General features: G+C 42.3%; 1 protein-coding gene across 1 annotated transcript in view; it reads left to right on the top strand.

Moving 5' to 3' along the window:
• ARHGEF3 (Rho guanine nucleotide exchange factor 3) overlaps positions 1-26,570 on the top strand; it is a 272,463-nt gene that overhangs the window by 53,997 nt on the left and 191,896 nt on the right. The window contains exon 2 of the mRNA XM_027121139.1: positions 10,749-10,815. Coding sequence (XP_026976940.1) covers positions 10,749-10,815 — 67 coding nt within the window. The remainder of the gene's footprint in view (positions 1-10,748; positions 10,816-26,570) is intronic.

The raw sequence follows: 26,570 nt of genomic DNA, 5'->3' as shown, positions 1-26,570 counted from the left end.
CACTGCCATGGCCTCTCCTGTTGTGTAGCACAGGCTCCGGATGCACAGGCTCAGCGGCCACGGCTCACGGGCCCAGCCGCTCCGCGGCACGTGGGATCCTCCCGGACCGGGGCACGAACCCATGCCCCCTGCATCAGCAGGCGGACTCTCAACCACTGCGCCACCAGGGAAGCCCGAGGATAATTCTTAAAGTGCACCTTTTGTGTACCCAGCACTAAGAGCTTTACGTATGTTGGAAATTCCCTGGCGGTCCAGTGGTTAAGACTCTGTACTTCCACTGCAGGGGGCACGGGTTTGATTCCTGGTTGGGGAACTAAGATCCCGCATGCCGCATGATGTGGCCAAAAAAAAGAGCTTTACATATGTTAACTCACTTAATCCTCACAACAGCACTGTAAGGGAATCCTGTTATTACCTCCATTTTACAGAAGGGGGAAGTAGGAACAGAGAGGTTAAGTCACTTGTCCAGTGTCACACAGCTGGTGAATGGCAGAGCTGGCTCCGACGTCTGTGCTCTTAACCGATGTGCCCAACTGCCCCTTTATGGCACCACCTGAGAATCCCTGAAATTTACCGATGGGAGTTCTTCTTCTGGAAGATTGTATCTGTGAAAAGTTCTAAAGATAAAAGCTTTGCAGGAAACTCAAGTGTAAAAAGAAACACAGCAGAATGGCTTGTGAGATGGGAGCAGAAGATGGAACGGGTGTTGCTGCAGAATATCTGAGCACAGAGACCTGGCTGGGGGTGGAGAGTGGGAGGAAGCACAGAAAACCAGAGGCTGTGGGAATTTTTATCATTGTTGAATGATTCACGTAAATACGTGTCTCAGAAACAGGGACTTATAGGGCTGATTTCTCACAGTACTGATAAAACTTCACATCTAAGCTATTTTTTGTCAATTCCTAAGCTACACAGAATGCTCTCCTGGCTTCTACTTACATAATTCCCTTTTCTGGAAGAGTTAATAGCATTTTACTTTGCATTATTATTTCATGAGAATTTTTTCCATGAGATATATATCCTTTATTTTGCCTGAAAATATCTTTACCCTCACTTTTTAAAAAATTATGGTAAACTACACATAACATAGTATTTACGATTTTAAGTGTATAACAATTCAGTGGCATTAAGTATGTTCACAATGTTGTGCATCCATCACCATTATCTAGTTCCAGAACCTTTTTTATCACCCCAAAAGGAAACTGTGCCCCCATTAAATCGTCATTCCCCATTCGCTGTCTTCCCCTCGCTCCTGGCCACCACGCGTCCACTTTCTGTCTCTGTGGATTTGCCTATGCTGGGTGTTTCATGTAAATGGAATCATACAGTATGTGGCCTTTTGTGTCTGGGGTCTTTCACTTTGCATAATGTTTTCAAGGTTGTTGCATGCTGTAGCATGTATCAGTACTTTATTCTTTTTTGTGGTTGAATAATATTCCATTTTATGCATATATCACATTTTGTTTATCCATTTTCATTCATCCTTTGATGAAATTTTATACCTTTTCAATATGGTTACTAGAGGATCGGCTAGGGAACTACAAATATAATAATTTCATGGGTTTAAAAAAATCACTTCAATCTCTCTTTTTAGTTAATTTTGGAATTAGTTTGGTTAGAGCAGTTCTCCATTATTTAGCAACAGATCATAGACATTTGTTTGGGATATGCTCCATTTGGGGAAGAATTTCATTTGTTGCTCCATTCAAGTAGCAATGTGACCTGAAGATCATCTCCACTGGTTTTTCTAGAGACTACATCTCTAAAGCCTTTGTGAAATATTTTGCTCTTTTGAATGTTTTTGAATTCAGATGGATACAAAAATCTTTTTGGAGAATGTCTCACTTTTCCTGTGGGTCTCAACTTACACATTTTGGTCACTAACTGCTGAGAGAGAGTGGTGGATTTTCAAAGTCTGAGGCTCTTTGAAACTGCATGCTCTGTTTTTCTGTAACTGTGCTGTCCAATACGGTAGACACATGCCACCTGTCACTGCTGAGAACTTGAAACACTGCTAGTGCCAATTAAGATGTGCTGCAAGGGTGAAATAGTGGATTTTGAAGACTTAGTACAAAAAATGTAAAATATCTCTAATTCTTTTTTCTGTTGATTACATGTTGAACTGATAATATCTGGATATATTGGGTGAAGTAAACTATATTATTAAAATTAAATGGGACTTCCCTCGTGGTGCAGCGGTTAAGAATCCACCTGCCAATGCAGGGGATGTGGGTTCGAGCCCTGGTCCGGGAAGATCCCACATGCTGTGGAGCAACTAAGCCCATGCGCCACAACTACTGGGCCTGCGCTCTAGAGCTTCTGAGCCACAACTGCTGAGCCCACGTGCCACAACTACTGAATCCCATGCATCCTAGAGCCCGTGCGCCACAACTACTGAGCCCACACACTGCAACTACTGAGGCCCGCACGCTCTAGGGCTTGTGTGCCGCAACTACTGAGCCTGCGTGCCGCAACTACTGAGCCTTCATGCCACAACTTCTAAAGCCTGTGTGCCTAGAGCCTGTGCTCCGCAACAAGAGAAGCCACCACAATGAGAAGCCCGCGCACCACAACGAAGAGTAGTCCCTGCTTGCCGCAACTAGAGAAAGCCCGCGTGCAGCAATGAGGACCCAATGCAGCCAAAAAATAAAAATAAAAAATAAATTAAAAAAAAATTTAAAAAAACAAACAAAAAAATAAAGTTAAACTTACCTGCCTTTTTTCTTACCATTTTAATGTGACTCATAGAAATTTTAAATTACATACGTTGCTCATGTGCTATTTCTATTGAACAGTGAACACTGTTCTAAAAATAACTGGCAGATGGGTGGAAAATGGAAGAGAAATCTGAACAGACTTGACCTCTGTGCCTTAAGCATCTTGAAAGTGCCCCATGAGAGAAGCTGCAGTGGGTCTGGATGGCTCCAGGAGCCGCCCGGGTCTCTGCCTTCACTCTGGACCCCCTCGGCTGTCTTCTCTTTTCTCTAGCCAGACAGATCTTTCTAAAGGCAAATCTCATCATGTCACTCCCCACTTTATAACTTCAGTGGCGCCCCATTACCCCCAACCCCAGCCTTTAAGCCTCTGCCCTGGCCACCTGTTCAGCCTCATCTCATGCCTCTTTACCTCCTTCCCTGCCTGTCAAGGCCTTTTTATAAACATTATTATAATTTCCATTTTATGCACAATATGTTTCCATAGTAATGATTTAAAAATACATAATGTAAAAGATAATGTCCACATTTATGCTCCCTACCCCCAACCCCAGCTACATAATCAGTCACTGTCAACAGTTGGGCGTGTGCTCTTCCAGGGACCTCACTCTGCGCACACGTAGCTGATTCTGTACGCGCATGTGCGCGTGCGTTTGTGTGTGTGTGTGTGTGTGTGTGTGTGTATGTGTACCTAAATGAGTTTACATGTTGTGTCTAATTTCACATAATGAATTTTAAGGTCTCTGCTGGTGAGGATGTTAGTATACCTCATTATTTTTTAATGGATGCCTGGTATTTTATTGTATAGCTTTGCTATGATTTATTCCTGTTTATTACTGTTTTTAGTTATAAAATATTTCACCCATATAGCAAAATATCAACTATTATAATATTCACCTCTGTACCCCCCATATAGATTTAATAAACAGTAACATTGTGCCCTATTGGCTTCAGAATTTTTATGTGAATAAATGAAACGTTTCAGGCAGAGATTCTCTCCCCTCTCCGTCCCCTGAGAGAAGCTCTCTTCTGCAGTTGATACAGCCTCTTTATCTTACATTTTTACTACATGTGGCTATAAGCAGAGTGTTATTTTGTGCATTCCTATATAGTATCATATCATATGCATATCTCCTCCAACTTGGATTTTCATTCTTTTTTCTTCCTTTTTTTTGAAGATTTTTCATTAATATATAGTTCTATATGGTCTTCCATTATTAAGAATGAATATAGCTTCATTTAATCCATTTCCTTATTTACAGACATTTCAATTGTCATACTTTAATTCCAATTGTTCAAATGTGTCGTCTCTACTTCTTAACTCTGGACTCTTTTTATCTTCTGTGGAACAGTCTGTATAAGATTGGAATGATCTGTTGTTTTGAAGGTTTTGTAGAATTCATTAGCAAAACTGTCCGGCCTGGTGCTTGCTTTTTTTTTTTTTTTTTATTTAGTTATTGAGCTTTTTAGGTTTTCTATTTCTCCTTGAGATATTTTTGATAAGCTATATATTTTGAAGGAATATATGCAGTTTGTTTAAGTTTTCAAATGTAATGGCATCAAGTCATTGATAGCATTCTTTTGTCATTTACTTGATGTTGTGTCTGTAGTTCTGTGCCTCCATCTGTAATAGTATTTATCAGTGTTCTCCCCACCCCCTTTTAACTTGATCAGCTTTACCAGTTTTGTCTATTTGGTTAATCTTTTCAAAGATCCGTTTTTTTACCTCCTGCACTTTGAGCATGCCTTTCCTGTGGCCTGGCCTACAGTTCCTTTTTCTCATCGCCTGGCTGAGTCTTTCTTCTGGCTCCTCAATCCTTGATTGAGCCACTTTGGCACTCCCCATGACCACTCTTTTTTTAAAAAAACACTTACCATGTTGTAATCTCTCTCTGTCTCTCTCAATTTTTGGTCTGGCTGCTCTTCTGCAAGCTCCACGAAAGCAGGAACTGGATCTGTTTTGTTCACCACTGTCTCTGTAACGTGTGGCAGTGTGCCTGGTGTACAGTAGGTGCTCAGTAAATATTGGTGGAGAAATTAATGTGTGAGCCCATTATACATAAAGAGGTACAGACCCGTTCTCCAAGGGATGAGAGCTGTCTTTCCAGGTGCGTTCTCAACGGGACTGTTGCAGAGAGGATGCAACTACTGCCAGCTGAGCATTCTGAGGTTCTGTGATTCTTTTTTCCCAATATTTATCAGGAAGTAAAGAGCTGGACTTGCAGTCATGGCATGAGTAGCATGAAGCTGACATGACTCATTGAACCACAGAAACATGGTACCGAGTGGTGCCTTTGTACTTTCATTTAAGAGAGAGACAAGCCAAAGTGATGAGACTTCCATTCTGCAAACTATCTCTTTCCAGTGAACTTCTCCAGGAAGAATTGGGTCTTTACCTGGCTAAACACCTGCCAGTTGATGCTTGATTATGTACCAAAAACAGAAACTAAAACGGCATTTAAGCAAAAGAAACCACCATATCTTTTTTTTTTAACATCTTTATTGGAGTATAATTGCTTTACAATGGTGTGCTAGTTTCTGCTTTATCAAAAAGTGAATCAGTTATACATATACATATGTTCCCATATCTCTTCCCTCTTGCGTCTCCCTCCCTCCCACCCTCCCTATCCCACCCCTCCAGGCGGTCACAAAGCACCGAGCTGATCTCCCTGTGCTATGTGGCTGCTTCCCACTAGCTATCTACCTTACGTTTGGTAGTGTATATATGTCCATGCCTCTCTCTCGCTCTGTCACACCTTACCCTTCCCCCTCCCCATATTCTGAAGTCCATTCTCTAGTAGGTCTAGTAGGACACAGTCTTTATTCCTGTCTTACCCCTAGGTTCTTCATGACACTTTTTTTTTTCTTAAATTCCATATATATGTGTTAGCATATGGTATTTGTTTCTCTCTTTCTGACTTACTTCACTCTGTATGACAGACTCTAGGTCTATCCACCTCATTACAAATAGCTCAATTTCGTTTCTTTTTATGGCTGAGTAATATTCCATTGTATATATGTGCCACATCTTCTTTATCCATTCATCCGATGATGGACACTTAGGTTGTTTCCATCTCTGGGCTATTGTAAACAGAGCTGCAATGAACATTTTGGTACATGGCTCTTTTTGAATTATGGTTTTCTCAGGGTATATGCCCAGTAGTGGGATTGCTGGGTCATATGGTAGTTCTATTTGTAGTTTTTTAAGGAACCTCCATACTGTTCTCCATAGTGGCTGTATCAATTTACATTCCCACCAACAGTGCAAGAGGGTTCCCTTTTCTCCACACCCTCCCCAGCATTTATTGTTACTGGATTTTTTGATGATGGCCATTCTGACTGGTGTGAGATGATATCTCATTGTAGTTTTGATTTGCATTTCTCTAATGATTAGTGATGTTGGGCATTCTTTCATGTGAAACCACCATATCTTAAGTGGTCCAACGAGAATAAAAGTAACTGGCATTAATTTCTCCTATAAAGTGTAGCTGTTTGATTTTCCTAGTAATGCTACAGTTGTCTTCATGGAGAAAGAGGGAGAGGCAAAACAAAAGAAAAGAAATCCAAGGAAAGTTTTTTAGCAATATGCTCTGGGTTGACAGTTAAGATATTAAAATATTTACAACATATAAAACATGCTGGCAAAGGTAGTAATCTTTGAAAAGGAAAAGAGGGGCAGGAAATTAGAATGGGAAGGCGGGCTCTTTTCAGAGTTACATCATGTTCATATTTAGGGCTATGTTGTTGTCACCTAACAAAATATTCATAGCACCTTAAAGCCTTTGTTTTATTTTACTTATATGTTACCCAATCTGTAAGAATTAGATGTATATTTCATTGTCTCTCCAGCATGAGCCTTGCCAATGATAATTATAAGTAATATCCCCTTTACTGGTTTAAAGAAGGCATTTTCTCAATAATAATGACAGCTAATTTGAGCAGCTATTAAGGGCCAGACTCTCTGCCAAACGTTTGTATAGTACGTTACTATTATTATTATTATTTTGCTGCGCGCAGGCCTCTCACAGTTGTGGCCTCTCCCGTTGCGGAGCACAGGCTCCGGACACGCAGGCTCAGCGGCCATGGCTCACGGGCCCTGCCACTCCGTGGCATGTGGGATCTTCCCGGACCGGGGCACGAACCCATGTCCCCTGCATCGGCAAGTGGACTCTGAACCACTGCGCCACCAGGGAAGCCCCGTTATTATTTTTTTAATCAACCATCTTTTATTCCTTTTTACTTCTTTTATGGTACATTAATGTTTCAATTTTGTAAAAAGGGATTATTCTCCCCACTTTCCAGACGAGAAAATGGAGGCTCAAGGGGAGTAAAAAGTAAGTAGCCTAGTTGAAGTCCTCCAGCAAGAAAGGGAGGGAGGCACTCTGGGTGCCCCAAGTCAGTTCCACCCCGAACACCAGACTCTTAGTCCCCACAGTGCAGGCAGCAGACGCAACCTGAAACCCACACTCCTGGGAGATGCTGTGGAAATGGTCATCAACCCTCTTCTCAAGGCGCTGGGAAAGAGTCACACTTGTTTTCATGTGATGGGAAAATACATCCTGTTAATCCGCTGAGCTTATTCTCTCTGATTCCAGTCACACACACACCTGAATCGGAGATCATTCCCTAAACGCACCTTGAATCCTGACTTTTCACTCTTACTGTGGGCATTTCTCCATTTCTACTATGAGCTCTCCCGAGGGTGGAGAGTTTATAACTTTTCTTTCCAACCTTTCCTAAGGTTGTAACCTCCTTCCAGTCAAGAATCTGTGCCTCCTGTCTTGGCACTTTCTCTCCTGCTGCTTGCCCAGCCCTGGCTCCCATCAGCTCCCCCGTGGAGGTGGAGGTGGATGACGACTGGTCAGCGTTGCCCTTCTGACATCTGTGGATGGGCTGTGCTTCCTAACCACGTGTGTACACACCGTGCACAGACCTGGTTCACTTAGGGGCCTGAGGACTGGACACACTATAGGTAACTCCTCCCAGCCCTGTCAGGAAGTCCAACTGCATATCTTTGTGTCTGAGAAACCTGTAGAACCAAGTGCCATTTTCTCCCTTGGACTTTTGCTGACAGTGCAAAGAAGTTGCTTCTAAAACAGAAGAAATATACCCAGGACTGATTGCCCTTCCTGTGATGAGGACCTGGCCTTCACAGGCTTCTGAGCTGCTGTCCTTTATGCTGCCAGTTCCCTCACAGTCTTCTCAGGAGGGTGCCTTGTACTCCCCGAAGCTGTCCTTCAAAACCACGTGGGTGGTAGTGTTTGGCTGGGGACGACTTATGATGCCAGATTAGATAGTTAAAAGGAACTCCAGCCAATGTGAATGATCTGGAAGCCTGGCAGGTGGTGGAACGCAGGGGTGGGGGAAGCACCAGTTAGAGACAGCCGTCTTCTAGGTAGGTTTCCTGGCAGTTTCCCCAGCCAAGGGGGGTGTGACCGAGTTGCCCAAGAGTGCCCTGGATTGACAGACTTGCTCTGATGCTTTTTCTTTGCCTATGAGGCCTCTTAGTGTGAGGCCCTGCTAAACTGGTGCCCTCCCACAGGGAACCCCCAGGCTGCATTCTTCCAAATGCATGGAAGCCCTGTATGGTGGGGCTTCTCTCTATTTGAGAGGGGCTACATCCCCTGAATCTGGAGTCAGACATATCTGGGTATGAATCCCACCTTAGCCACCTACCAGCTGTGTGACTTCTGGCATCTGGTTTAACCTCTCTGAGCCTCGGTTTAGCCCATCTGTAAAATAGGGTAATGATAATATCCCCATTATACCATAATATTATATGAAAACATATTATGATACAACGTTATTTATTTAAATATATGTAACGCCATACATATAAATATATAAAATATGATAATGTATAACACCATTATAATGCTACCTATATATCATGTATTAACGTTAGAGTATAGCCTAACATAATAACCCATCTAATTGTTATTCTCAGACTTAGATTATGTAGGCAGAGTACTTAGAACAGTCCCTCCTGGCACATCATGTAACTCAGTCACTGTTAATTATTGTGATTTTCATTTTCTGTGGACTGCAACATACAAAACAGGGGCACATTGACTAGGAATGTTCTGGTATATGTTGTTGCTTCGGAAGCAATGAAGCTCATCAAATAATTAGGAGAGCAAAGCCCAATTATAACCTGGGAGGAGAGGGAGCAGTATCCAGGGAGAAGTATTGTTGAATTCTAAGTTTTGTGGTTTTTTTTTTTAAGGGAGAAATGTCTTTTCAGAAGAGCTTAGACCAACATGTTAACTTAATAAGAGAAGAGTATTAAATCTAAATAACCACCCACGTTTTCTCTGTTTGTCTTGAGAAGTTATTAGCCTGGGTTTTTATTGTACATGTGGGGGAGGAGGAGGATGCAGAAGAATGGGGTTGGATATAAAGACACATCAGCAGGAGAGAGTTCCCCTCTGTTTTGGTGAGTTGTCCCAGCTCTGCTGTGTCAATCCTCTGTCCCTGATTGAAGGCTGTCCTTGGAGCCAGGATTTGGAGGGGTGGGAGAGGGAAGGTTGGGGGTGGGGTGGGCACCATGCTGACATCTGTTGAGAACTTAGCAGTGACAGCACTGGAGTTAGAACCCACATCTCATCTTGACTCTGTGTACAGGGTATTATTTCTCGTTCTGCACATAGGAATATGAAAGCTCCAGAGCTTAAGCCTCGGGCTCAGGGTCACACAGCTCATAAAACACCATGGGGTGTGAGATCAGACACCTGAGAACAGAATCCTGATTTCACTTGTATGGTGATAGTTGAGTCACTTAATATCCTTAGGTGTCTGTTTTCTTATCTGTAAAATGGGTACAATAGTGAACCTCAGCTCCCAGTGGAGAGTCAGTGAGATTAACTACATAAAGTATTAGCATTTGCTGTTTTAAATACCCAGTACCTGTCAGCTGCTGCTATTATTCTAATTATGTTGTATTTTGTTTATTTATCTCTTATGCCTGGTAGAGTCAGTCCAGATTTTTATCAGGCCTGACATACTGCAGAGCCTGTGCAGTGGTCACTACAAGCATCCTGCCTTGCATTCCTGCTGATTGTGGTAGGGAGGTCAAAGAAAAAGTGTGAGTATCATGTTAAAAAACCAGCACCACCACCCTTTGGCACATCAGTGACTAAAACCTCAGGGCAAGTGCAAAGTGGACCTTTTTCAGGGATGTTTTTCAGTGAAGTGGTACTTCAAGCAAACATGACATTTGAATGTCCATATGGACAGACGTAGCATTTTGGGGAGGAGTAATTTACCACTCCATAAAAACATTGTAAGAGGTATCCTTGTGGGTATGTTGGCAGCTACAAAATTGGATTCACTTTACAAGACAGAAGTAAGGTGTTCCTGGTGTGTCTGGAGCCGCCCAGCCCCCTTGCTGCATCTTTCCTTTTCTGTACCGGTTACCTGCCGCTTGTGCAGATGCGACTTGAAGCTGCCTCCATCACATCTAAGGCGGTTGATTTGTGGGGAGAGATTAATAGGCGAGAAAGCCAGTTCTAACTTGTTAGGCAGCGCCTGCATGTCCTGTCAGTCGTCCCTGTAAGAGTTTAGAGCTCCAGTGTGGCCTGAGTGGAGGTGCAGGAACTCCCCAGCAACTGAGCAACAAGGGAGGGTTCCAGGCTCCGCCGAAGCTGCAGACATCATCTGATGACATCCCTTTGGGAACTGCTTGTGTGTGAGAAATAAAGATCAAGATTGGAGTTTGGTCTGGCTTTTTTGATCTCATCCAGGTTGAATTTTAGATTTTCTTTTCTTTTATCTTTTAATTTTTGACTTTTTTAAGGGACTCTGGAGCTTTCCTCCTGGGGGCCTGGGAAGGAGTTTGCAGTGAGTTTGGCTGCTAAAGATTGCAGAGCTGTAGAAAACAATAGCTGCCTCACCTGCCTGGACCATTTCTCCAAGCATCTCTCTTTTTGACAAAGCTACATCTGAAATTGGTGATTTCCTCTGAAGAGCTAACCAATGAATAATGAATACATCGTCTTTTTTTTTTTTTTTTTTCTTTTTTTTGTCCTCTTCCAGGCCTAAACGGCAGCGGCAAAACAACTTTCCCACGTTTCCGTCTCCTAAAGCCTGGAATTTCAGAGGGGTAAGTGTTTTCCCTGGACGGTCCCAGCCGTTATATGTCCTGTTCCGGATGCTCCAGAGAGGACACTGCCGAGGTTGGCTTTACTAATCAAAGTCTCCACCAAGCTTCTGTGCTTTACCACTCAGGGAAGTCATGTTTGCATCACCACTTGTGGTTTAATTTAAAAAATCTAAGTGGCTCGCTAAGCACCCGTTGACGTTGCTTGCCCTGTAGGTCTTGGGTTACTGGAAGCATCTGGTAAAGAAGCCAAGAGATGTCAAGGTTGATGAAGTGGGCATTGTGGCTGTTTTGGGGGAACAAAAAGGGAACCGGTGCACAGTGAAGGAAAAAGAAATCAGAAATGTACAGTCTATTCATATGTAGATTTATGACTTTGCAGGAACTTTACAAGAGGAGAGGTCTATAAGCTTTAAACAGACTCTAAAGGGAATCATAGAATTCTCCCGATCACAAAGCCGTAGACCCTTGATGTGTAGGAAGGGTCAGATTTAACCTCCCCTTGATGCAGAGTTCTCTTCCTTTATGTGATTATGATAATAATAATAGTCAAGGTGTATGGAGGCCCTTCTGTGTGTTAAAATGAATTCTACCTCTGACTTCAGGAACAAGACCTTTGCCTGTGTAGAGAATGCTCTGAGCTCTGTTTCACAGGCCTTTGCATGTGTTATTCCTTCTGCCCAGAACACTGTCGCCTGCTGCCCAGCACTACACTCCTACACACACTGCATTGGCCCACCCACTTTATCCATTGGGTCTAAGCCTTGACATCACCTCCTGTGGGAATGCATCATGTCTGCCTCCTGAATCTGACCTAGAGACACCTCCTATGGACCCCTGTACTTTTTTCTCATTGTTAAGATTGTTACTTAATACTTAGTGAAATTTAAGATTGGAAGCCCCAAGCATCAGAGACCTTATCACTCTCTCTTGTTCACTGCAATATCCCTGGGCCTAGCACAGTGCCTGGCACATACATGCTTAATTAATTTGAATGAATAAATGGAATGAATGAATGAATAAAAAATTTCTTAGGGGCTTCCCTGGTGTTGCAGTGGTTAAGAATCTGCCTGCCAATGCAGGGGACACGGGTTCGAGCCCTGGTCCGGGAAGATCCCACATGCCACAGAGCAACTAAACCTGTGCACCACAACTACTGACCCTGCACTCTAGAGCCCGCAAGCCACAACTACTGAGCCTGTGTGCCACAACTACTGAAGCTTGCATGCCTAGATCCCGTGCTCCGCAACAAGAGAAGCCACCGCAATGACAAGCCTGCTCGCCGCAACCAGAAAAAGCCCACACACAGCAACGAAGACCCAACGCAGCCAAAAATTAAAAAAAAAAAAAAAAGAAAGAAAGAAAAAAAATCTCTTACATCTATCAGACACAAAATTCAATTCAGATTATGTTTCAAGTTCAGGTCTTTAGTCTTTTCAGCACAGTTTTTACTGGTTTGATTCATCTTTTATATCCTACATACATCTCAGTCATTTTCCTCAGATGTCTTTTTAAAAATATAGATCCTGGGGCTTCCCTGGTGGCGCAGTGGTTGAGAATCCACCTGCCGATGCAGGGGACACGGGTTCGTGCCCTGGACCAGGAAGATCCCACGTGCCGCGGAGCAGCTGGGCCCGTGAGCCATGCCCGCTGGGCCTGAGCGTCCGGAGTCTGTGCTCCTTAACGGAAGAGGCCACAGCAGTGAGAGGCCCGTGTACCACAAAAAAAAAAAATATATATATATAGATAGATAGATAGATAGATAGATAGATCGATCGATCCTGGCTCTCTTTTAGCTAAGTTTCAGCATGCTTTTCACTGAGTACGAAGAGAAATTTGTTGACACATATCCATAAATGGAGAAGATCCCCATTTCTCAAAGTATGTTCAGTTGCATGATCATAACCATTAAGTGAAAAAATCTTGTGTGGTCACATAAACTTGGGACACCCTGAGAGCACCAAATTAAATATGTTCACCACTCCAGGACTTCTCAGAACCTTTGATGGGTTGATGTGCATAGAGACTACGTGAAGGAGACCTGATGGGATTTTGTTTGGAGCATTTCCCAAAGTCATTGGCCCTAAGTCCTTTGTTGACAAAACAGTTTATACACACTTTGGAACAGTTGATATTTGTAGTTGATTTTGAACTACAGAGAAATTGAACCTTCTGTGAGCACTTGGCTGTTCTGAAGGTGTTTATTTTCTCTCCCTCTCTACCCTCCTTTCAGTGTTCCCCACCCTTCCTTCTGATTCAACAGTAGTCACTAGCCTAGGGTTGGGGTACATGTAGAGATTGCCCTGAGTTTGCCTGGGACTGTCCTGGTTTTAGCACTGAAAGTCCCATGTCTTGGGAAACTTCAGTCCCGGGCAAGCTGGGACAATTGATTACCCTCCCTATGGCTGTGAGACCTCTTAAACTGTTTGTCCTTGAAAAATATTTTATGAACTTTTAAGCACAAGTCTGGTTTATAGAACTTGCTGCTGAAAAGGAACCTGTTAGATGCACACTTGGTTTAAGGGACCCTCTGTCAGTTGTAGCCTTGCAGGGGTAACATTTAACATTAGTAATTGCTGCAGGGGAGCAAACAAACAAAGTGCCCCTGGCTAATTGCAACCAAATAGATGACAGAATCTAATGCTTTGTTGACTTCAGTTTCCTTTCAGCCCTCAAATTCTTAGCCAGCTCATAAGATTTTCCCAAATGGTTAAAGTGTCAAAGTGACTAGAGTCTGTTAGGCAGGTCAATTGTTGTGTTGATCTTGGTCTCTTGTCTTTGCTTTGATTCTTCCGGGCCCTGTAGCTTCTTGGTAAAGTTAGACAAACTGACCTCAAGATACACCAGAGGGAGATGGTTCAGGGCCTGGTCAATTGCCAGATTCCTCTGTGGCCAAATCATCTCTGTGTCACTTGGAGCATAATCCTCCATGACATGGTGGGGGAGGAAGGAAACCCAACTAAGTGGAAACACCCTCACTCCCAGCCAGGACACGCTCTGTAACCATCATTATGGTAATTGGAACTGAAGACAAGAAGCACCCAGAGTGCCGGGAGGAGGACGTTGGAGGTATTCTCTAGCTGATACATTTTCTATAATGAAATGTGACTCTCGGGCCTGCTAGAATGAACTGTGCAGGCTGTGCTAGGGCAAGGCACGCATTCTGTGAACTCTTCCTTTTCTTCTTTATTTGGAAAGGAAGGTTTTAGAATCTCTATGCTCGCAAATTTCCCATGTTTATATACATGGCAGAGGAAACCATTAGAAGCATTTGCAATTCCATTCCTCTTTAGCTTGTAAAGAAGAAGCATCCTGTGTTAGCTCACCCAGGTCCTGGACATTTGTGGGGTTTGGGGGTGGGAGTGGGGAGAAGAGGTGATAAGAAATGGGTTGGAAAAGGCAAGAGGAGAAGGAACCACATGGCTCTAGATGAGAAGTGAAGAGGGAGACACATGAGGGCCAAGGAGGGAGCCGGGGACAGGGCACGAGGGAGCGAAGGGAGTGGTCAGTGTCTTAAGGAATAGGCATTCTGGGAAAAGAAGGATGTTTCCAAAAAATTTTAAGGAAAGTCTTGCTGAATGAATGTATTGTAACCCCCTCCTCATCCTCCCTGGAAACATTCACTGCAGATCTGCATGACTTCTCAAGGTATTAGGAGTTGCATTTGTGGTTTTCCTTTTTTTTGGCTGGAGTTTTTGTCCGCAGAGAGCCTCGGGAAGGGCTGGTGACACTTGGATGACACATCCTTTCTACCTACCAAGCGGTTCAGTCCTCTCATGAGTTGACGTTGTTAATTGTAGGTTGTGTCCTTTGGTTCTCATGCTCGTCTAAGGAGACAGAGGCCCTGGGTGTTACCAACCCTATGGGATTTCCCCACCCTCCTGGGCAAGGGGTGGTGCTGTGCCATCTCTCACCAGACCATGGGTGCTACAGAGATGTTCATGGAGAGAAGCCAAGAGGATGGTTTTGGTTGGGAGAGTTTTGGTGGGAACATCATGAGTGAAACCAGAACAGAATGGGGAGAATAAGAAAGCAGGACCCTCAGAGAGGTGGGACCCTGGGAGGTGTCTTGCTCTGAGACATCTCTTCTGGATCTGGTTGGGGCAGCGCTCAGCTCAGAATTTCCACCGTTCCTTGTGAAAATATTTGCTACAGCTCCTCCAGTAAGCTGAAAAAGAGGGTCACAGAGACAGACTCAGGGAGGAAACTCATCCTAGAAATGTGAAAATCTCTGGACCACAACACCTGCCATTGCCTGTAGTTAACTTAAGAATGCTTAACAAGACCTACCATGTGTGAGGCATTGTTTTAGGTGCCAGATCTGAGATTTGAATTTTAAATATCAACCAAATTTCAGGGCCATGCTGGTCTTGTCTCTTTCTCCAGTGCCTGGTCTTTACCCTTGCCTAAGCCATTTGGTAAGAAATTTCTAAACTCTGGGGCTTTGGAAGGGACTTTGAACATTGTAGCCCTAACTAACTATTTAATTTTCAGATGAGAAAAATAAGGTTTAGTGTATTAGTCAGGACTCTTCTGGCTACAAGTGATAGAAACTCAATCAAAACAATCTCAAGGAGAAAGGGGAATTGATTGGTTCATTTGACTGAGGGAAACTGATGGGTAGGCTTCAGATACCACTGTATCCAGGTATGCTCTCTCAACTTTGTCACTCTTGGGGTTTTGGTCTTCTCCTACTGCACATGGACTTTTTGGAGGGAGGGGATAACCACAAACAGCCATACTTTTCCAGAGGAAAGAGAGAAGTTTATGCTTCCAGAATCCAGATGTGAAATCCCAGCATAGGACTCTTATTGACCTGGTTCCAGTCACATAGCTATACCTTGGCCAGTCACATAGCCATACCTTGGCCAATCACTGTGGTCAAGAGTATTGGACAGGCCTTGTTTACGTGCTCCCCTAAGGGAGCTGGGTGGACAGTGTTTCGTGATTGGCAGTTCCACTAGAGCCACTGGAAGTGGGGAAGGGACATTTGCTCCAAGGAACAGTTTCTTGTTGTTTTTCTTTCTTTCTTTCTTTCTTTCTTTTTTTTTAAATAAAATGTCAATAAGCATTTATTCAATCATAAAGACACGAAATTGAATAAGACACAGTCTTGATCTTGTGAACCTTAACATCTAGTAGATGTATATGTAAACAAATTATTTTGTCATTGCAAAATGTCAGAGTAGGAGGCATATGACAGAGCTGCTTAACAGAGGTTAAAAACAAAAGGTCCCTAAACATGATAGTAGACACCTGTGTTTTCAAATGACCCCCGCCTGGTTATATGGCATGGGTAACACAAGTGCCATCCATGCCTGCAGCCTCTTGCACCCTTGTCAGGTGAGTAAGGAATCCCTCTTAGTGGGGTGTCCAGATATTTGGGGGGTCAGTGGGTGCCTGAAATTTAGTGCAGGGTTTGGGAAGCACATCACATTTTTTAGGGCAAAGGTCCTCATTTTTTAGCCACTTTCAGAGTTCTATTATCCATGTACATATGGATACAGTTCTGATGGTAGAAAGTAGTTACGTATATGAGAATCTGTAAAAAGATTGATTTGAAAGCTTTTCAAAGCCTGTTGAGGCTTATTCATCCTGCTGGGGCCGAAAATGGCCCTTATTGGCCTTTGAAAGGGACACTTCTCACATAGGCTGGCCCGCTATCAGCCCACCACATCCAGCCTGCCCCAGCTCCTTCCTGCATGGACATTTGGCCTTCTCTCCCACACCCCAAGCATCTATAGTTCCCTGCCCAGCCTTCTCTCTATGCACTTTTTTGGTACATATTCCTATCATTCCTGGCACAGTTAATGCTATTTTAAATACTAACCTCCTGTTCCAAGGAAGAGCTTGGTACTGTCACCAAAGGAAGTCCAGTTCCTAGACAGACAGGAAATATTGCTGACCACTGTGAGGGTCAAGCCAAGAGATCAGGAGCAGATCCACGTCTTCAGACAATAGGTCCTGTGCCTGCTGCAGGCTGTCCGACCCATCCCAGGCCCCGTGTTTGGAAGGAAGTTGCATTCAGAAGTGCAGCCGAATGTTTCTTGATGATCAGGCTAAAATGCTTTGAAATTCACAACTCATTAGAGTGACAGAGTCTCTAATACTCAGCACACACCTGGCCTGGTCATTGTTTACTGTGGCCTCACCTCTCTTTTGCAAAAGAAGGTGGCATGGCTTTCTCTTCTCTCACAGCCTCTGTTTGTATGTACATTTACCTACATTATTTAACATCAGCTCCAAGCAAGGCTGTGGCAGTCCTGCATGGTAGATAGTATCTGTTCCATTTCAAAGATGAGGAAACTGAGCCCACATCTGCTCACTTGCCTAAAATCACAGCCATAGTAAGTGGCAGAGCCAGCATTTGAACTTGGGACAGTCTGTCCCCAGGCCGTTGAAGCCTGCTACCTCTTTAAAACAAGGCTGATGACACATACTTTGTCTTCAAAGGAGGTAAGACATCACCAACTTTTTAAAAGTGCTAAAAACAAGGGACAATTCTATGGTAAACTTTTCATCACCCCAAATCCCTTTTAATTCCCTTATACTTCCTTGGATTGTATTTTTTATTTTCATTTTTTATTGAAGTATAGTTGATTTACAATACTGTGTTAGTTTCAGGTATACAGCAAAATGATTCAGTTATATATATATATACTTCTCAGATTATTTTCCATTATAGGTTATTACAAGGTACTGAATATAATTCCCTGTGCTATACATTAAATTCTTGTTGCTTATATATATATATATATATATATATATATATATTTTTTTTTTTTTTTTTTTTTTTTTTTGCGGTACGCGGGCCTCTCACTGTCGTGGCCTCTCCCGTTGTGGAGCACAGGCTCCGGACGCACAGGCTCAGCGGCCATGGCTCACGGGCCCAGCCGCTGCGCGGCATGTAGGATCTTCCCGGACCGGGGCACGAACCCGTGTCCCCTGCATCGGCAGGCGGACTCTCAACCACTGCACCACCAGGGAAGCCCGCTTATCTATTTTAGTATAGTAGTGAGTATCTGTTAATCCCATATTCCTAATTTATCCCTCCCCACCTGTTTCCCCTTTTGTACCCATATTTTGTTTTCTATGTCTAAGTCTATTTCTGTTTTGAATATAGATTCATTTGTATTATTTTTTAGATTCCACATATAAGTGATATAATATATATCTTTCTCTGTCTGATTTACTTCACTAAGTACAATATTCTCTAGGTCCATCCATATTGCTGCAACTCCAATACTTCATTCTTTTTAATGGCTGAGTAATATTCCCGTGTGTGTGTGTGCGTGTGCATGCGTGTGTGTGTGTGTGTGTGAATATATATATATTTTTTCTTTTCAAATTAGAGTTTTAGTCTTTTCTGGATGTATACCCAGGAGTGGAGTTGCTGGATCATATGGTAGCTCTATTTTTTGTTTTTTAAGCAACCTCTCTACTGTTTTTCATAGTGGCTACACCAATTTACATTCCCATTAACAGTGTAGGAAGAAGTTTCCCTTTTCTCCATACCCTCTCCAGCATTTATTATTTGTGGACTTTTTGATGATAGCCATTCTGACCAGTGTGAGGTGATACCTCATTGTAGTTTTGATTTGCATTTCTCTAATGTTTAGCATCTTTTCACGTGACTGTTGGCCATCTGTATGTCTTCTTTGGAGAAATGTCTATTTATGTCTTCTGCCTTTTTTTTTTTTTTTTTGGCCACTCGGCGTGTGGGATCTTAGTTCCCTGACCAGGGATCAGACCTACGCCCCCTGCACTGGAAGTGCGGAGTCTTAACCACTGGGGAAGTCCCTTCTGCCCTTTTTTTGATTGGGTTGTTTGTTTTTTTGATATTGAGTTTTATGAGCTGCTTGTATATTTTTGAAATTAAGCTCTTGCTGGTTGCATCGTTTGCAAATATTTTTTACCATTCCATAGGTAGTCTTTTTGTTTTGTTGACAGTTTCCTTTGCTGTGCAAAAGTTTATAAGTTTGCTATGTCCCATTTGTTTATTTTTGCTTTTGCCTTGGGAAACTGATCTAAGAAAATATTACTACGATTTATATTAGAGAATGTTTTGCCTATGTTCTCCTCTAGGAGTTTTATGGTATCATGTCTTATATTTAGGTCTTCAACCCATTTTGAGTTTATAATAGATGCCTTTTTGATGTGAGGTACCCCTTCAAAAGGAAAAACTGTCTCTCGTTTCTGCTTAGTCTTCTTGTCTCATTTCCCTTCAGGCAGTGGAGAAGCCAGCCTGTGAGAGATGCTGACACCTGTGAGGAAAAGCCCATGTCATTCTCAATCTGCTGACACCAAAAATATGCCAGGCACATTGAAGCTCATTTTTAGATTCAAAAGCAGTTTCTTTTTTTGGTCATATGTGAGGTCTGTGGGGACATACAGTGGCTTGTGTACCAGCTGTGCAAATTTTGCACTTTTGAGGCAGAATTTATAGATGCCTTTGTTTATTTTATGCAGTTGTCAACTCAATTATTCTCTTTTTCTTCTAGATTTATACAAGGTAAAAGATGCTTTTGACTGTGATCTTTTAGGTTAATTAGGAGATCTTGTTGCAAGTGATAGAAATTCAACTCAAATTAGCTTAAACAAGGAGAGTTTTTAAAATTATAGAGATCTCAAGAATATCTCGTGGAATGCAGCAGGATCTCAGAAGCCCCTGGAACCAGGCACCAGAAGCCCATGAGGGCTCCCAATTCCTCTGTTGTTTGCTGCATTTTCTCTGCAGACTGACTTCCTCCATTTCTCCATACTGTGGAAATGTAGCCATCTGCAGAGTGACAGCCTTTTCTCTCTGAGATCCAAAAGCACTGGGGGGTGGGGTTTGATTGGTTCAGCCGGGGTAGGGTGGATACTCCTAGACCAATCAGCAGTGACCACAGTGTGGCGTTGTGCTGTACCACTATGTTGGCTCCTATGGTAACCATAGTAACATGGGAGGGAAGGGGCAGTTTCCAGAAGAAGGGGAGAGACACTAGGCAGATACGAACATTTCTTGTCTACAAAAGTCTTTCCCATCTGTCATCCCAGAGTAAAGGGTAATCATCCTGATTCCCAGGGTCTGACTTTCAGATAAACAAAACTTCTAACTCCTCTTCTTCTTTTTTTTTTTCAGTCCTCACAATCTGATCTGGGAGCAAGAATAAACTCATAAGACATAAAACATAATAGTCCTCTGTATTAATTGAAATAATAGCAGATCGTGGAAAATTGCATTCTGAAATGGCTGAGTTCATTTCTGTGCCATTGGGAAGTATTGGAGCTTAGTTAGGGGTTTTATTTTTATTTTATTTTTTTAAAAATGTATTGAAGTATAGTTGATTTACAGTGTTGTGTTAATTTCTGCTGTACAGCAAAGTGATTCGGTTATACATACATATATTTTTCATATTTTCCATTATGGTTTAGCACAGGATATTGATTATAGTTCCATGTGCTCTACAGTAGGATGTTGTTGTTTATCCATTCTATATAGAATAGTTTGCATCTGCTAATCCCAAAGTCCCAATCCTTCCCCCCCACCCACCCCTTGGCAGCCACAAATTTGTTATCTATGTCTGTGAATCTCTTTCTGTTTCGTAGATATGTTCATTTGTGTTGTATTTTAGATTTCACATATAAGTGATATCACATGGTATCTGTGACTGACTTACTTTGCTAAGTATGATAATCTCTAGGGCCATCCATGTTGCTGCAAATGACATTGTTTTGTTCTTTTTTATGGCTGAGTAATATTCCATATCTTCTTTATCCATTCATCTGTCAAAGGACATTTAGGTTGCTTCCATGTCTTGGCTATTGTAAATAGTGCTGCTATGAACATAGAGGTGCATGTATCTTTTCAAATTATAGTTTTGTCTGGGTATCTGCCCAGGAATGGGATTGCTGGATCATATGGCAACTCTATTTTTAGTTTTTTGAGGAACCTCCATACTGTTTTTCATAGCAGCTGCACTAATTTACATTCCCGCCAACAGTGTAGGAGGGTTCCCTTTTCTCCATCCCCTCTCCAGCATTTATTATTTGTAGACTTTTTAGTAATTGACCATTCTGATTGATGTGAGGTGGTACTTCATTTTAGTTTTGATTTGCATTTCTCTAATAATTAGCAATGATGAGCATCTTTTCTTTTCTTTCTTTTTTTTTTTTTTTAAAGCATTGACTAATCCTCACATCCACGGTGGCATTGGTACTTTTGTTTTTAATTAATTAATTTATTTTTGCTGTGTTGGGTCTTCGTTTCTGTGCGAGGGCTTTCTCTAGTTGTGGCAAGCAGGGGCCACTCACTATCACGGCCTCTCTTGTTGCGGAGCACAGGCTCCAGACGCGCAGGCTCAGTAGTTGTGGCTCACGGGCCTAGTTGCTCTGCGGCATGTGGGATCCTCCCAGACCAGGGCTCAAACCCGTGTCCCCTGCATTAGCAGGCAGATTCTCAACCATTGCGCCACCAGGGAAGCCCCAATGATGAGCATCTTTTCACATGCCTATTGGCCATCTGTATGTCTTCTTTGGAGAAATGTCTATTTAGGTCTTAAATAGAAGGTGGCCCAAGACTCAGTCTCAGTATTGCTTTGTGTTTTGTTGCATTTATGACTTTTCATGGAGGTATTTATTTTTCATTCTAATCAAATTTAGCTTTTATTACACAAACAATATTGTGGCAGTGATCTCATCACCTCCAAAAGGCCCTGATGCTATTTGAAAGCGTGGGAGGGGAAGGTGATATTGAGAACTGAGGGGATGCAGCAATTTGGAAAATTTTTTCTGAATCCGAACCTTTCCCTTCAGTTTTCCTTTTCCCCTCTGTGTTAGATTTTATATTCTGTTGCCTGCCCATGTCAGAAGCTGGGGATGGGAATTGAAGCGTCTTACATGGGGGTTGGTAATGGTCCTGTCACCGACTTTTCTTCTTTCCTGTCAACTTCTTCCTCTTCACAATAATGTGGCCCGCTTAATGGATTGGACGAGGTTTAGCTCATTGTGAGGGTAAATAGTGCCTCACCCTTTTCTTTAAATACTCAGATCACACTGTACAATTAAACCAGTTGAAACATAGTGAGAAGCAAGGGGGAGAAATGGGGTAAGTTAACATACTACAGAGAGGACGGAAGGACCTCACCTGTATCCTGGGGTTCACAATGCCAATACGTCCCCTTTCTCTCTACTGCATCGGCCTTCCCCACGGATGTGGCTGCAAGGACCAGAGTTGAAGTGCAGGCAAGAGGTCCACAGACTGAAGGTGCCCTGGGCCAATGACACACACTTGCTTTATCATAAAAACACAGAGACAAACATACCTGGTCAACAGTAGCAGCTTGGCAATTAGCCAGATGAACAGCTGGCTAATTTCTATTTTATTTGTGTTTCTTGGGCAGAGGGCACATGGGGCCAGAATAGGGTGTCTCCAGTGGGTAGCCAAATTAAGTCCTCATGTATATTAAGTGCTCATATATATTTAGTGCCTCTGTATAGTCAGTACCTCATAAGTCTCATGCATATCTAGTGCACAACAAACATTCAGTAACCAGGTGGCTCATGAATAGTAGGTATCTTTTGCTCCTTTCACCCTTTCTTATCTATGTTTACCACACACATATTCTACTTACCACTTATTTATACTTAACATAACTTAAGATATTTCTATTATTGATTAGAAATAATAGAAATATATTTATATTGTTATTTGTAAGTTGTCACAAACTTATTCACCTTTAGTAATTGAAATAAATATTCTCTAAAAGCAAAAGCTCATTACAACCTGATTGCACAGAGCTCATTTTTAAATGGGCTATCTTATTTAGGCCTGATGATGAAAATTCTTCTCTTACTTGATTTTTGGGCCTCCCACATTTGTCATCCCCCACCCAGGCTCTCTCCTTCTGCCATCCGACTCTGGAAATCTCAATGAACACAGCTCCTGGACTAGCCTTTTTGAGCATGACTCTTACTGTGGACTTGTACATGGTACTGGTAATAAAACCAGCTGGATTAGATGCTGCAGCATCTAATGGTGGTCCATGCAGCAGCGTGAACCACCACTGCCGTGACCTCCTGGTTAACACACGTTCAGGGAGGAGGAAACATACCATACACCAGAACGCTGCTAATGCATAATGTGTTTTTATATCCTCAGGGCTGATTTGACCTTACATCCATTTGGAAAAAAGAGGGAATGAGGCCTATTACTTTTTTATGGACAGATGAGGACTTGTTTAAAAGTTCTGTTTTGAGGAAGGTTCAAGGAAGTTGTATCAGATGTGCATTTAATTTATGCAGGTTCATCTAAACTTACTTATAGAAAAAAGGGTGGGACGGGAACTTACGACTCATTGTTAGATGGGATTGTGAACCTGCTTTTTCCTCTGTCGATCCCAGTGGGCTGATGGTGATTCTAGAACTTAATGGGGGCTTTTTGTGCTGCATTTCCCCTAAAAACAAGCAACAGCTTCGTCTGGGGCTAAACTGAAGATGTATGTACAATATTTGTTATAGCAGTAAAGTAGGAACTATTGAGTGTGGTTTATTGAGAGAAGGGCTGTCAGGCATCACCAGGTATCTTCCTAAGGGGTTTCCAAGATTATTATTTTTACTATGTGTGCTATTTTTTCAACTTTTTATTATGAAAACTTTTAAATATATGGAAAGTTGAAAGATAAGTGCAGTGAACACCCACCATCTAGAATCAACAATTAATTGCTAACATTTTGCTTTACCTGTTTATCTATCTCTAGCTGTTTATACAATTTGGCTTTATTTTACTAAATCATTTCAAAGTAAGACAATCACGACACTTCACTTCTAAATACTTCAATACATATGTCTTAAGAATAAGGACATTTTCCTACATTATCAAGCCTAATAAAGTTACTATTAATTCCCCAACATGCAGTCTATATTCCTATTTCCCCAATTATCTTTTTTTTTTTTAAGATTTCTTTTTTGATGTGGACCATTTTAAAAGTCTTTATTGAATTTTTTACAATATTGCTTCTGTTTTATGTTTTGGTTTTTTGGCCCCAAGGCATGTGGGATCTTAGCTCCCCAACCAGGGATCGAACCCGCACTCCCTGTGTTGGAAGGCGAACTCTTAACCACTGGACCATCAGGGAAGTTCCCCTAATTATCTTTTATAGTTGGTTTCCCCCAAAACCATTCAAGGGCCATGCATTGCATCTGGTTGGATTTTTTGTTTGGTGGTTTTTATCCAATTGAGGATGACGATTTCATTTTGTTACTGTGTTTTTTAGTCCTTTTAAATCCTTGAATAATCCCCTCATCTCCCTTTCTTTCTTTCTTTTTTTTTAGTATTTATTTATTTGGTTGCACCAGGTCTTAGCTGTGGCAGGTGGGCTCCTTACTTGTGGCTCTCCAGCTCCTCAGTTGTGGCATGCGAACTCTTAGTTGCATCATGCATGTGGGATCTAGTTCCCTGGCCAGGGATCGAACCCAGGCCCTCTGCATTGGGAGCTCGGAGTCTTAACCACTGCGCCACCAGGGAAGCCCCTCTTTTTTTTTTTTTTTTGACACTGACTTTTTGAAAAGACCAGACCAATTGCTTGTGGAATGGGTCTCACATTTTAGTTTATCTGATTGCTTACCTATGATGTCATTTAACTTGCCCCTTTGTCCTTTATATTTCTTATACACTGGTTATTTAGGTCTAAAGACTTGGTTTGTTTCAAGTTAAGCACTTTGGGGCAGGAAAACATCCTAAAGGAATCCAGGTACTTGCATCTCATTAAGAGGCACATGTGTTGGTTTTTTGTTATTAATGGTGCTAACTTGCTACACAGGGTAGATGCTGATGACAGTCCATTCCAGTGAGGAACGACTCCACTGTAAATTCCTTGGTGGTTATTTTAAACAGAGCTCTTGGCAAAAAGCGGGCACTTGCTCCCATTACCTCAAGAAAAGTGCTGTTTAATAAGAGAATTACAGTTGCAGAAACCCAGGATTTCTCTCTGTGGGTCAGTTTCATTCTTTATCTCTCTGCTTTTACCTTTCTGATATTCAGTTCCTGCTCCCAGTGTCTTCTTGTATGTGCCATTGTTGGGCTTGTCACGATGCCGGCTCTGATCCAACCTGACATGTCTTTCAGCAGCTCTTTCTCCCAAAGCTCGTGGGATAGTCTCAGTTGTTTGCCCTATCCCCAAATCCCTAAGAAAACCCTGATTGCTTCAGATCCTCTTTCTTTTGTTGGGGTTCACAGGTGGTGGGCAGGCTTCTGGCTGGCTCCTAGAGGGGCTTCCCTCCCCCTTGGTACAGTCATCTTTGGCCAGAGAGTCAGGGTCAAAGGGACCCACCAGCTTGGGCAAGTAAGTAAACCTACTGAAACTCAGATTTCCCCATCTGAAAAATGTATCCAACTCATGGGGTTCTTATGAGAATTAAACTAAATAATTCATGTTAAGTATTTAGCACTGGGTCTGTGACATAGTAGGTGCTCAATAAATACTTCCCCCCCTTGCTACAGCTACTGTTATATTATACCCACTCAGCAGGAGCTGTGGACAACATTGGGGAAAGTGGGACAAATTTCCTGGAAAGAGAATGTGGGAAAGATACCCCAAACCATTTGTAGTATAGTAGAAAAGGTTTCCATTTATCTAATGCTTTTCCATGTTCTAGGGTGATCAGTTTAGGCCTTGGGTTATAAGAGACTGAGTCTAGACCATTTGCTCTTGCGTATATGTGCCATTAAGTAAAAAAACTTACCTGATGTATATGGGAATATGCACCAATTTGGAGAAAAAAAGAAAATTTCTTGTGTAAAAAGCTATTGAATGAATTTTATTTTTTAATAAATTTCTTTTATTTATTTACTTTTGGCAGCGCTGGGTCTTCTTTGCTGCACGTGGGCTTTCTCTAGTTTCCGTGAGCGGGGGCTACTCTTCGTTGCGGTGCACGGGCTTCTCATTGCGGTGGCTTCTCTTGTTGCAGAGTATAGGCTCTAGGCGCACGGGCTTCAGTAGTTGTGGCTCGCGGGCTCTAGAGCGCAGGCTCAGTAGTTGTGGCGCACGGGCTTAGTTGCTCCGCAGCATGTGGGATCTTCTCGGACCAGGGCTCAAACCCGTGTCCCCTGCATTGGCAGGCACATTCTTAACCACTGCACCACTAGGGAAGCCCTAAATGAATTTTAAATGTAATCTGGATATATTCCTGAACATTCTAATGTATTCCTTCTGATAAGTGTGACTTATGGTAATTAAAATCTTATGTATCTTGTGAAGTTTGGCAGTGGATTCAGTTCTGAATTTACTTTGCTCGTGTCTCTCTGTACTGGGCGTCTCTCGGTACGGTCACAGACTGGTACATCATACTGGTTGTTCTTGGCTTCTTAACTACAGCACCTTAGTTGCCCAATGAAAACGTCCAACAAATGACTACATTCTTTTCATGTTTGTGGTTTTGCTCGCATTCTTGTATGTGAGAAAAATTAACATTGTATTTGAAGATTATTCTGATACTGAGGGAACGTTTGAAATCATTGACCTCAGCAGGTCAGTCTAAGAATGGGAAATTTAAGGTTTTTCAGCTGCAGAGTTAATCAGCCTTTTTTAAAATGATAACTTTAAATGCTCGTGAGGGTGCAGTAGGACTGATGCTCTCACCAATGTTCAGTGGCATTGTTACTTGATCATCTTTCTGGAAAGCTATTTGTGTCAAGAATCATAAATGCATTTATGACTATTGATCTAATAATTTCACTTCTAGGAATTTATCCTAAAGAAGTTATCAGAGCTGTGGAT

Source organism: Aethalodelphis obliquidens, unplaced genomic scaffold (genome assembly GCF_003676395.1).
Source record: "Aethalodelphis obliquidens isolate GAN/ISIS:26980383/991018 unplaced genomic scaffold, ASM367639v1 scaffold22, whole genome shotgun sequence".
In the NCBI taxonomy this organism is placed as follows: Eukaryota; Metazoa; Chordata; class Mammalia; order Artiodactyla; family Delphinidae; genus Aethalodelphis; species Aethalodelphis obliquidens.
This window is presented reverse-complemented; position numbering and strand designations above follow the sequence as displayed.